This window comes from Oncorhynchus clarkii, chromosome 9 (assembly GCF_045791955.1).
Source record: "Oncorhynchus clarkii lewisi isolate Uvic-CL-2024 chromosome 9, UVic_Ocla_1.0, whole genome shotgun sequence".
NCBI classification, from domain to species: Eukaryota; Metazoa; Chordata; class Actinopteri; order Salmoniformes; family Salmonidae; genus Oncorhynchus; species Oncorhynchus clarkii.
This window is the reverse complement of record NC_092155.1, coordinates 66,897,858-66,910,874: the sequence shown is the minus strand read 5'-3', so window position 1 is coordinate 66,910,874 and position 13,017 is coordinate 66,897,858. Positions and strand designations below refer to the sequence as shown.

At 38.4% G+C, this 13,017-nt stretch overlaps 1 protein-coding gene across 1 annotated transcript; it reads left to right on the top strand.

Annotated features, from left to right (window-relative positions):
- The first annotated feature begins 233 nt into the window (after nt 1–233).
- Nucleotides 234–3,348, top strand: LOC139416792 (homeobox protein Hox-C13a-like). The gene is made up of 2 exons (XM_071165859.1): nt 234–897; nt 3,089–3,348. Exons 1-2 carry the CDS (start codon nt 234–236, stop codon nt 3,346–3,348), a joined length of 924 nt encoding a protein of 307 aa, XP_071021960.1.
- The last annotated feature ends 9,669 nt before the right edge of the window (nt 3,349–13,017 follow it).

Below are 13,017 nucleotides of genomic sequence, written 5' to 3'. Positions count from 1 at the left end.
TGTATTCCCCAGAAAGAAGCGATGAAACTTGAGCTGCTAGTTGTTTATAGGGATTTTCTCCCCCCACTCACAAGCCTGAATCTCTTCGGGCTGGTTAGCATATCACGTGTCAGAACCATAACGAACTGGACACACGGGGTCATGGTTGCGCATGCGCTCGCGTAATATCTAGTTGGAAATGAGGTGTCCGTCTTGGAGTAGTCGACTTTTAAAAAGCATCCGCAACCCCTGATATGACAACTTCACTGGTTCTGCATCCACGCTGGGCGGACACCTTGATGTACGTTTATGAAAAAAGCCCGAATGAAAATAATCCGAATAAAAACCAAACAATGGAGGGATTGAGCGGGAATTGCCCGGCGACCCATTGCAGGGACCTAATGTCGCACCCTGGGTTGGGGCGACATTCGGGCACTATAGCGACCCATCAGGGCTCTATGTACTCGGATATTTCTTCCCCAGACACCGGCCGACAGTGTCCTGCTCCCCAAACCTCCTCCAGTCCATCTCTGAGCTACGGTTATCCGTTTGGAAACCCTTATTACGGTTGTAGGTTATCTCACTCGCACAACGTGAACTTGCAGCAGAAGCCCTGCTCGTACCACCCTGCAGAGAAATATGGCGACCCCACCAGCACCGCTTTGCCCACCGAAGAGCTGTCTAGCAGGGCGAAAGAGTTCGCCTTCTACCCCAGTTTTGCTAGCTCATACCAAGCGGTTCCTGGATATCTAGATATGTCAGTGGTTCCCGGGATCAGCCACCCCGAACCCAGGCACGACGCGTTGATTCCTATGGAGGGCTACCAGCACTGGGCTCTGTCGAATGGCTGGGATGGGCAGGTGTACTGTTCCAAGGAGCAAACACAGTCCACTCATCTTTGGAAATCTTCATTTCCAGGTATGAAATTAAACATTTTTTAAATGTCATAACCCCCACCCTTGTTATTACCTATCATTAAATGCAATGGTTTCCTCATCATAACGTAGCCTTATAATTTACCATGTGGCAAACCAAAGCCATGGCTAAGCCTTTATGTCAAGTGTTGTGTGTAGAGTTATATATAAACGACAATGTATAGCATCCATTTGATACATTCTGTAGGGACAGCGTAATATTTGTGCAAAATTTCACAGCGTAATGAAAATGACAGTCAGGCATGGTAGGCTATTTTCATCCATACAGGGGAAGTGTTGGCGCGGTTGGCTGGTTATGAGGCTGATCGCTTCAATATGCCAAAATCAATGTCACGTCCTTCAATTTAACTCAACGCCATGGTTTGTGCTTTAGTTGAAATCACAGCTGAAAAATCTATCGTCATAGAAAATAGCTTACCCGGTGTGATTTTATGTATCTGGTGATAAACACCATAAACGCGCATTGTAGAAACAAAACAATTAGTCTCAGCTTTGTTATTTACAAGTCACAACATGAATACCATAGTGCTTAAACCAGGTAGTCAGTCATGCAGCGGCATAACAACATACCTTTGCCGCTTGTATTATAAAAGCAAGCTAGGCTACTGTTTGGATTGTGCCAATAAATCTCTGCCGAATCTTTGTCAACAGCGCCCAATGTTTCGCGAGGGCGCGTTTTGCATGTGAGAATCAATGTTCCATTCGCCCATGACCAAAGCATCTAATATCTGACTAAAATACTGTGTTGCATAAGTATTTCATAAGTATTTATAATTCAATGGCTTTTGGAAAGACAAGCTATCCTTTTGTATTGGCTACATAGCCTAGTCTGATATTTGATAAAGAAAACACGGTCCATAAGCGTCCAGTATGCTGTTTACACGGTGTTTACTAGAGTGCTTAGTTAACCACAAGGTTTTATCGTCTTGGTGAAATGTGTATTTGCATTTCGGACACGGAGGAGTTGTTGCCCTAGCTAGCTCTCCCCTCACGCCATTTTGCCTCCTTTTCCAGGAGATTCCTCAAAAACACACACGCGGACGACGAGCGCGCGCGCATGACGCACAACACACACGCACAAACAAACACAAACACAAAAAAACTCTCTCACACACACACAAAACTCTCTCTCCCTCTCTCTCTCTCTCTCTCACACACACACACACACACACACACACACACACACACACACACACACACACACACACACACACACACACACACACACACACACACACACACACACACACACACACACACACACACGTGTAGCCTATGGGTCTGTTATAGACAACTTTTTGAGCAAGCCAGACAATCCTAACTCATAGGTAGCTCAAGTCACATCCCAATTCCCAACTTAAATCAAACGTCAGATGTTATGCAAAAGGGTGAGCGCGTCAACGGGTTCTTGATTAGTAAGTGCTCATCGCATCATCACAGTACAATACCAAACATCTTCAAAGATCCAGGGCATACCTGCATAATTACGCAATGAAATGTCCACTGTTGAAATAGGTATTGTTGATATATTTATATATTTATTTCAAAACCATAAACATTGTGAGTATTATATGAACATCGTTAAGTATTTGGGGGTAACATTGTGTACATCAGCAAGGCTAAACATGTTTTTCTCATAAAAATGTGAAAAAATACTATACTTACATCCTTTTTTCGATGTATACAAGGAGGTATAAACGATGTATCGACCCCCAAGGCCCATTTCTGTGTCGTTCATATCTTTATTACGGATCAAGATTCTTATATTTTGAAGAAATAAAATATTTCACGAATTTGTCATGTATACTGAGTGCCTGTAAATCAAATAAAATATGTTCTAATACCTCATACACCTCGCGTACCTAGCTAAATATATATAACAATGTGCTTGATATATGCTTGTATTTGAACATCAAGGAGGAAAGCTTATAGATAAAAACGTATACCAATAAAAAAGTAAATACCAATTGTGCGTCCAAAAATATCGCGCGTCATGTTTAAATTTCGCCCATATATAATTTATTAGGCTGAATCTAATGTCTATGAGGTATTTTTGACATAAAAGGCATCTCCATTACACACATATTGATACATGAAATACATTTGAATTAATCAGATTAGTGAATAGTGGTGGGAAATGTGTTTGCGTAATACATATCTCCTTTTCTCTCCAGACGTAGTCCCTTCGCAGCCTGAGGTCAGTAACTACCGTCGTGGACGTAAGAAGCGGGTTCCCTACACCAAGCTCCAACTGAAGGAGCTGGAGAAAGAGTACGCTGGCAGCAAGTTCATCACCAAAGACAAGAGAAGACGCATCTCTGCCGGGACCAACCTCTCAGAGCGCCAAGTCACAATTTGGTTCCAGAACCGACGGGTGAAAGAGAAGAAATTTGTCAGTAAATCCAAGACTAGTAATCATATGCATACTACTTGATAGATTCCCGGCCCATTCTACACTGCAACTGATATCCATCCCACCATCTCCCAATCCATGATTTACCTCTTAGCGACAACCAAGCCAGAAGAACACGTCGGCAGTGTATTTCAATTAAATTCCAATGGTCCACACACTCCACGCTACAAACCCTATTTTTTCGATTTAGAGAAAGAAATGCTCTAAAAACTGTGAAAATATTGAGAAATCAGTTCAACTTTGTTTTATATGAATGTACATATATAAATATATAATATTTAAAACGATATTTGTATTTCAAAAAGACACAAGGATTGCGTGTTTTTTTCTCTCAAATCAATCTCACGAGGAATATTGACATTTCCAAGACTTTTCATCCAACAGACAGCCAGATGAAAACAATATATTTTCCTCATGTCATCAACAGAAAGTTAACTGAAATATGGACATAAACTTGTCAGGGAGAACGATAACTTCAATTAACTCGAAATTCTACACAAAAAAACAATGAGATGTATTTTCTTCAGCCAAGAACTCACAGACTGGGTTTTTGCGGGGGCGAAGGATGATACAATGGTTCTTTAAAACTGCTCCCGTTCCGGATTTCAGAAGCTATATATGTTGTCCTCCTGTCTTTTCTGTCTTTCTTGTTAATAGGGTAAAAGCAAGGCTGCTATTGTTATACATGTACAGTGCAATGCCTTCATTATTTAATGCATATTCTCTAGTATGACAGGGCTGTAAATTGGAATGTCTCAAACTCTTTATGTGTTCCTTTATCAGTGAAGGATAATGTATGTCATGCAACTTGAATGATTGTAAGCAATTAAAGTCCGTGAATATTACACATAAATGCACATTCGTTTTCTTTTGTTTTCTGTTTATAGTGGGCTATATACAGTACAGATCATTAGGAGCTGTTCAGGTGCCTTGGAAGCAGACAGTCTTGTGCACTGTATTGTGGTGTTTTAAACATACTGGTGACATGTTTCATAAAGACATGATGATGATTAACATAATTTCAATATTTTCACCCCGGTCAAACAAGGTTATTTGTTGAAATATCATGAATTAAATATTGTGGTTCTTTCCTGACGCCTGTAGTAAGTAATCATATCACTGGAACTTAGCTTGCAGTGCATTCTGTCTGACATCCTCGTGGCCAGTCCAACAAGCAGGACTGACATTGAACAGCCCTGGTATTGACGAACCGTTTGTATAGAAGAGGATATATGTGTATACGTGCTTTGGATAGACATGTATGAAATGTACATGTACGCCTAGGAGATCCATAGGACAAAAATGATTCATATTCAACTGTGTATCCTTTGACGCGTTAACTTAGGATAGGTTGTATGGGTAGGCTTATGTAATAGGCCCACCTAATACAGGCCTGTATAATACGTTTATATTGCACTGTTGTTTAAGTAGAGAATTAAACTTTCCACAAAGTTTAATGTGGAGGCTTGCAATGTGAGATTACGACGTCTTTCTGATTCTTCCAATTACTTCCTTCTAACTCAACTCAATATAATATAAACGTCTGCTTACCAGATGTACCAGGACACAGCAACAGTATTCGCTAGCCTCGTGTTCGGTATTGAACAGCAAACGAATAAACGATCAACGATAGGCTATATTTGGTTTTTCATGCGCACCTACATTTAGATCAAAGCAATGTAGGCATACAATGTCTTAATGTCTTCTTACCTTCCTAAAGAAACACAATACCCTGAATAAATAAAATATTCCATAACACACAAACACACACAAAAACACGCACACACAATGTTGATATTTCGACAGCTAGGCTATATTCTTTAAATCCAAGTTCATGCTAAAGTAACGTAGTTCAGTTTCACTAAATCCATAGACTTACAGCAGCTTAATGCATCCACATATGTTTTCCTTACCCTAGAAATAACGAAGCATTCCATAACAGAGGAGACTTTCTCCATGATTTACCCGAAGTTACTCGTGACTCGTGATATTGACTTGCTTTTTCAGGTTGACTACGGGCCTCCGAAATACCTTTTCCTATACTTGAGTAATAGTGTATGTGTCATATATATGTCATATGTTAGTTATAATTTCTCAAGGAATGTAAAGTAAGTATTTTGCGCCTAAAACTGGATATAAACTTGCGTTTAAATTCATTTAGCGATTTCTGCTTAAAGTTGGTTCACACGCCCGTATTCCAAGCTATAGAATTCCGTCCAAAGTCCATAACCTATTCATTCTGTAAATGTATTGAAGCAGTTATAGTATCATCGTCTCCGCCATTGTTAGGCCTATTTTATAGAACCAATATACTGTAGATATTCTTAGATTTGTTTTGTTGTTACCAGGCTTATTTCTGGTTTTAAAGGACACACCACACACACACACACACACACACAGAGAGATGGGACCACTCACCAAACATCAAGCAAATAACACTATGCCTTTTTCTCCGTTTCTTGAAACATTACGCACCATTACCCACAGGACTACTTGTGGCCATATGCTTCATTGGTCAACCTGATAATGCTTCTTTGAAATTGTAGTAAGCAAATGCGAAGCGTATAAATTGCGGTGTTTGACGTCTGGGGCACCTCTTTACCCTTGACCGTGACTATGCAGCCAGCCACTTTGACCTTGACATCAGAGCAGCGCGTGAATACTAAACAGGGGGCTGGGCGAGCTTAGCAGGGAAGGCCCACGGGTTGTTTGCAGGCGAATAATGTGTTTTTTCCCTGTCTAGACAGCTAGACTTAATGACATGCCATAAATACATAAAAAGGGGAAACGCACCGATATCCTACTGGCCTGACCATCTCTGACTGGTGACCAACTCTGAGTGAGCCTTTTCGTTAACATTTGGGTTTCTGTGTCATCGTTTGTGTTAAACAGAGCATACCTTTCTCTCAAAGTGGGTTATTCTCTTCTCTCGTCTCTCTCTCTCTCTCTCTCTCTCAGCCCCGTGCTACTCAAAACCAACCAATGGTTTCATGCACTCATCATGAAGTGTGCGTGTGTGTTATTGACCACAAAGGACAGGTATAACGTTGACGTCTCCAAATACCGACGCCTATCTGACTGCAGGGAGCAGCCATGACGTGTCCTGGGCTCGAGACACGGCTCACCTCACGCGCAGCTTCTGTCTGAGAATAAATGAAATATGCCGAAGTGGGACGTCGCCCACAGCATACCGATTTAAGGTAATAGCCATTTTCTTATTTTATTTATGCATATTTGGTCAAATGACAGCACATTTTAGACAACTGGTATTCATTTTTGTGCTAGAAAGTACAACTTTGCTTGGTTCAGCTGCTATAGGCATTGTTATTCATGTGCAATAACAATGCAATCTTTGGTCATCTTTGGAAATTTGACTCTTAGTACGTCAAAATAGACCGACCAGTTTGCATTGTTGTGTTAGGAAATATAGTTGTATTTGACAAGAGGGGTTTTAACACATTCATTTGTTCTCTCTGGGGAATGTTTTGGTTATGTTCTAATAATGTTTTGGGTAAGATAAATGCTGAAAACAAATGAGATGTGATTGTGGTATCAGTATGCAATTGTTAATCTCAAATTCAAAACATATATAGTTATCCATATCATATATAGTTAGTTATCCATCACGGTGCTTTATTTAAGGATGTCAATATGACGCCTTTCTATTCTATTCCCCTATGTAAATATTACATACACGATTTTATTTAAAACAATATTTTGCATTGAAGGCAAACCAAATTACAAATAGCCCCCCCAACCACACCACCCACACCACCCAACACACGAACTATTTGTTGTAAACTTACTTCATACTTCTACAAAGATTGTATTTGCACTAAATAGACTGAAAGTGAATGGACAATTTGAATCATGACAAATCCAGAACAATTATTTAGACGTTTACTTTATATAATCCAGGATTTCATATTAGCCTAGTTAATTTTCATACATCACGCTCAATCTACAATATCTGAGAACGTTTTAAGTTGAGAATTATGAAAATTGACTCATGTCTATGATGTGACAAGCTTAGATATTGCGTGTTGAGTTAGACAATTTAGTGAAACAATAGCTAATTAAATCAGGCACCGAGGGTGTCGAAATTCTTGAATCATTCACGCAAAGGCTTAAATCGTTTGTTTTAAATGTTTATTCACTCAATATTGTCAATCATTTTCGGCATTCTAACTGATAATTTCAGGAAAGAGTGTTTTGACCAATCAAAAACACAAGACACCTTCACTCCAAATGGAATGGAATAATTTGTCCAGTGAAAATGGCATGTAGTCGTACACTTACTTCCTTTAGATTATAACAAGTAACCAAAAAGTACTTATTTGATACAAGTTTCAAAATGTAAATGAAAGCTTTGGCTAATGTGTAGGCCTAGTCTGGTTAAAATATGAAATAGGGCTATAGAGTGAATAGCTTGTGGATGCTGCCAGGCCCCGGCCCAACCAAGTAGATGGCGCTGGCCCCAGCCAGCATGTTGCTGAGCAGGGTTCTAGAGAGAAAAAGCTGAATTGAGAAGGGGGCTGATAACCTCTGGTGGTGGCAAGGTGAAAATGCCAGGGTGTAGAAATGAAACCTGGATTTATTTTTGAATTCATTCAGTCAGTCACATGAACGGGTTGGTTGTTTAGGGTTGGCTTAGATTGTTGACAACATATAAAATATATTTCCTCTCCAATGTTTATTGACACAATGAGCACTTGTTGTCTCTCAAATACATCGTTACAGATGTTGGTTATTAAGCTAGTGAATTTTAGCCATATTAGCATAGACATTAGTCAAAACACCTCAAAACAAGACATGGTATCAAGAACAATATAAAACCAGCTGAAACGAGCCAACTACGATTCCCCACATGGTAGTTATTGTAATTGTTGCTAGCTATATGGCTATCCAGAATCACAACAACAAACAGACTTCTGCCCCTGTTGACGCGCACGCATTGTTTTCGTGACATTGTCAGCTAACCCATCTATACAACAAACGATGCTGCATCTTGCAATGATCATTATTACTATTAGGCTATTACTTTTTTAACATCAATAGGCCTATATATGAGCCTAACACTAAATCCATATTCATATTATAACATAGTATTGTTATTATTGTTGCTGTTAAATTTATACGTCTTGTTTTGAGGTGTTTTGACTAATGTCCATAAAATTCGCTAGCTAGTTAACCGACAACTATAACAATGTATTTGAGAGACAACAAGTGCTCATTGTGCAAATGTGTTTATGTTTTCAATAAACATTGGAGACGAAATATAGTTTACATGTTGTCAACAATCTAAGCCAACCCTAAACAACCAACTCGTCCATGTGACTGACTGAATTTGTGGTTCTTATTATTGTTGTTAGTGAAGTTTAACTTTTGTTTTTGTTATCATTATACAGTACGCTATATTAATTATGCATATTGTTGTTTTGTTGTGGTGATGTTATCCATTTCTTAAATCCCAACATAACGATTATGCTCCATAGCGTTTATACATTTCTTATATCCCAACATAACGACGTCCCATAGCGATTTTGGGTTTTAGCGACTCTTTCCTCTTAGACACATGATTCATATTTTCAAGATGATTCATATGACTGGTTTATGTTGTGTTGGTAATGCTATTTGCGTCATTTTTTAGCTATAGCTACAGGCTCTTCCAACGTTAAATTATGTAGATGGTGGTTCGTTTGTAGCTATTTACTTAGGCCTACTGATTGCTGTTCTAACGGATTAGGAATAATAATGTTATGCATAATTGGGCTATGCGTAAAATGCCTGAGTATATGTTAATTGATTGAAAATAGATAGATTGTGATTGATTTTAATCAATATTAATCAATTCCCTCAGCTGTTTTGAAAGAATTTGATAATTACTAGGCAGAACCACACACACACGCACGCACGCACGCACGCACACACACACACACACTTACACACACACACACACACACACACACACACACACACACACACACACACACACACACACACACACACACACACACACACACACACACACACACACACACACACACACACATATATATTACGTGTCACCATGCACAGGCTTACACTGGCCGAATAGTTATAGAACTTTATAATTTATTTTAAAAAATATTCACAGGCAATTATATGATATTTCGCAATGATCTTCCAAAAACAATTGTTTTGAACAAATGTTTTGACGGTCAAGTTCAAAGGGTGTGCACCCATAGACTGGTGTTAAAATATCTAATATTGTAGCACGTATGATATTAAATAGGTATGATATTAAATCCTAATTATTTATAATTTAAAGTTTAATATAACCATATTTTATAACAGAAGCCTATTTTAACAGTTTACTCTAGTTCACTATTATTTTTCTAAATGGAAATTTCTTCCTATATTAAAATAGACCGAAATAAATAGGCTACACATAAAATCTTGCAGTTCTCTAAGCGTTGTTCACAATTAGGGAGGTCTTATCCTTGAGGGGAACTTTAAAAAAGATCCGAGGCCATAACCGTGGCAACCTGTCTGCACAAAATCAAAGTGGAGTAAAAAAGTCCTTTGTTTCCGCTATTGCCCTGTCTGGACAGGCCGAGAGATTCCAAGACAGAAATTCCAATCCCGAGCCTCCAGACAGCGCACGAGACAGTGACCTTGAACTGACAACCAGTATTTCCCAACTGTCGTTTTGTAAAATAATATAGACCTATCAAAAATACTTACTTTCTCAGAATATCACAGAATATCAGTTGAGTGTTGCTCAATTCCCCTACGCTTCCAAAGGTATCGTCTGTATCAAATGTGAATCCAGAAATCGTTCAGTGTGAATGTGAACTAGGCTTGTTGGAGAGCTGGTCTGGATCGAAGGCGTGGTGGCATTGGGGGGTCTGGTCTGCTGTCTGCTGCGGCACAACGACGCTGTTGCCTCTATTCTCTTTGAGGTAAAGTGGAACCATTGTATATAATGCAGATTCACTTTTAATATATAAATATCGATAATTAAAGCTCTACTTTGAAAATGGTCATGGACTTATCATTACATGGTTACAGACATTATCTCGTCTTGTAATTAAGGTTTTTGCTTTGGCAACTTTTCCTAGAATGGATTACTATGTCGTAATTAAGAACATGAGAGGTTGTGAACTAAACCGATACCAAGTAATCTCCCATAGTGCTCAGACGGCTGTAGCCAGACTCATAACATATAATAACATTTATGTTGTCGTACTGCATTGCAATACTTACTAAGGGTCTGCAATGATTGGAGAAGAAATTCTGAAAGTGCACGAGGCCAGATTAAAACTCAAAGAATTCAAAGCAGCGTCTCCAATTTCAGATGTATATTTTTCGTTCTATTTAGAGGCTGAGGCGCGCTGGTTCTCTGTGATATCTGTCACTGCTGACGATGGATCAAATAACGTGTGGGTTGCATCAAAAAATGTCTGAGTTGAAAATTGTGCAGCGACCAATGTAGCCTATGTAAAACTAATTAGGCTAGTATTCTCAGATAAGGCTTTGTACTTCTTGTACATGCAGGAATATTCAAATTGCAAGTACAAAATGCCACGTATTTAACATGTACATCTAAAATGTTATATAACTACTACAATTACGTTGTCAGTAGGCCTAAGTTATTTTATTTACCGATATTTTCTATTTTCTATTTTACATAGTTATGCTGTTATGACGTATAATATGAACATAAAGTAAATTGTCAAATTGTTTTGGACAAAGAGTTATAAATCCACGTTATAGCAGATCATCAGTATTATTATACATCAAATAGGATGGTAAGGAGTTATATTCCTTTACCATACCCTCAACACACAGTTCTTTCTATATGTTGCAATATCCTTATGACGTAAAACCGCGCGTGATATTTAATTGATATTATGGTAACGCATTCTTCATGAAAATAATGTGAATGGTTAACATGTTTTAAGATCAATAAAGCGCAATTTTGCTCATGCACTTGAGTAGAACAGACAAATTCAGAGCAATATACATTCATTCATTTATGTAAGTCTTTATTTAGTAGGCCTTATTTATGCCTATAAGAAGTCAACCGTAATCGTCACCAGTGCTACAGACATCTGGGAACATAGGCAATGAGCCTTAACCCATAAGTATACACACGTGCGCATAAGAGACGTTACATAATTACATTTAAAAGGGGTATGCATTTTTGATTACAAATTTGCAGATCTGAGGCGGCAGTTAGCCTAGCGGTTGAGAGTGTTGGCACAGTAATCAACAATATGCTGGTTCCAATTCCAGAGTAGACTGGGTGAAAAATCTATCGATGTGCCCTTGAGCAATGCACTTAACCCTAATTGCTACTGTAAGTCGCTCTAGATAAGAGCGTCTGATAAATTACGTGTAATGTAGGTGTAGATAAGTTTGTTTTTGTCGGTCTTGCCCGGTGTCTAAACATTACATAACTTCAGAAGAATTAATATGAGTGTCAGTACTAAGCTATATATTAGAAGGATTTATATCTAAGAATGCACTCTGAGTCTAAGCATTTCCAGATACCTTCAATGCAATTGATGAGAGGATCTGTGGACCAGATGGGAGGAGAAGAAAGAGAAAGAATATGGTACCATACATCCACTGGCTGATATGTTGAACATTTTGACAGGCTTAGACCACATTGGAATGTATTTGCTAACTGTTGGCTACGTGCCTGAATGATATGCATAGGAGTCGTATTTTTTAACAAATATGGTAAAGTGATTACATTTTTTTTTGCTGAGACTAAGCATTAATTTTTGCTGTTGTACTATAGCATGTAAGAAAGTATTTTTCCTCTAAAATTGTTCTCTAGTGGTGCTTTGCTATTATAACAGCTACACTGTGATGCATAAAAGCGATTCCTACAGAGCATCTTCAGAATGATAATACTACAAATCAACAAATTAATGGAATATGGTTCAGCACGTCTCCACCGATTGAATCTGTTAAGTTCCCTCTGCTAACTTGTAAAGTTTATATAAAATAATTGTGAGAGGTATAGGCCTATCACCGTCCTCATAGAGTTTGGCTGCGAACGTTTATAGGGGGTATCTGTTAAAGTTGTTAATGGGTGTATGGGAGAATATTATGTGAGATATACACTCTTAAAGTAACCTTATAGAATAACGTCTGATTTTAACAGAGCCGCTAAAGTAGAGAGCAGCAATGAGCATCAGTCTTTTCTTAAAACAAGCTTGTAAAAGACGGACATCACAGCTTTATATGACATTTAATTCAAACATAATTTGCTCGAAAAAAACGATGCACCTTCTCCTTGTAGGAAAATAAATAGTTTTCATAAGAAATAGTATTTTAAAACCTTTGCCAGCTAATAAAAATATTAAACGAGACTAGGGATTGTTACATATATTTGTATAATAGAGGAGAAAAAAGGAGAAGTAGGTTTGGAATCGACTGGGTTCCAGAGAAGAAAAAGAAGATTATACATATTTAATAAAACATTTATAGTATTTTTTTTAAGCACATAAACCCCGTAATACAGTTAATGTTTTGTTTTGTCTGAGGTGGACCAAGTGGGTGGTACCCTTGTGTAGCATAATTTAGTCCTTAGATCACATGACTTTAGGTTGACCAATCAGGTGCACCCCCAGGTTTAACTACGTTAAATGTCAGATTGCAATAAACTAGAAGCTGTTGGTCGGGCCCGCGGAA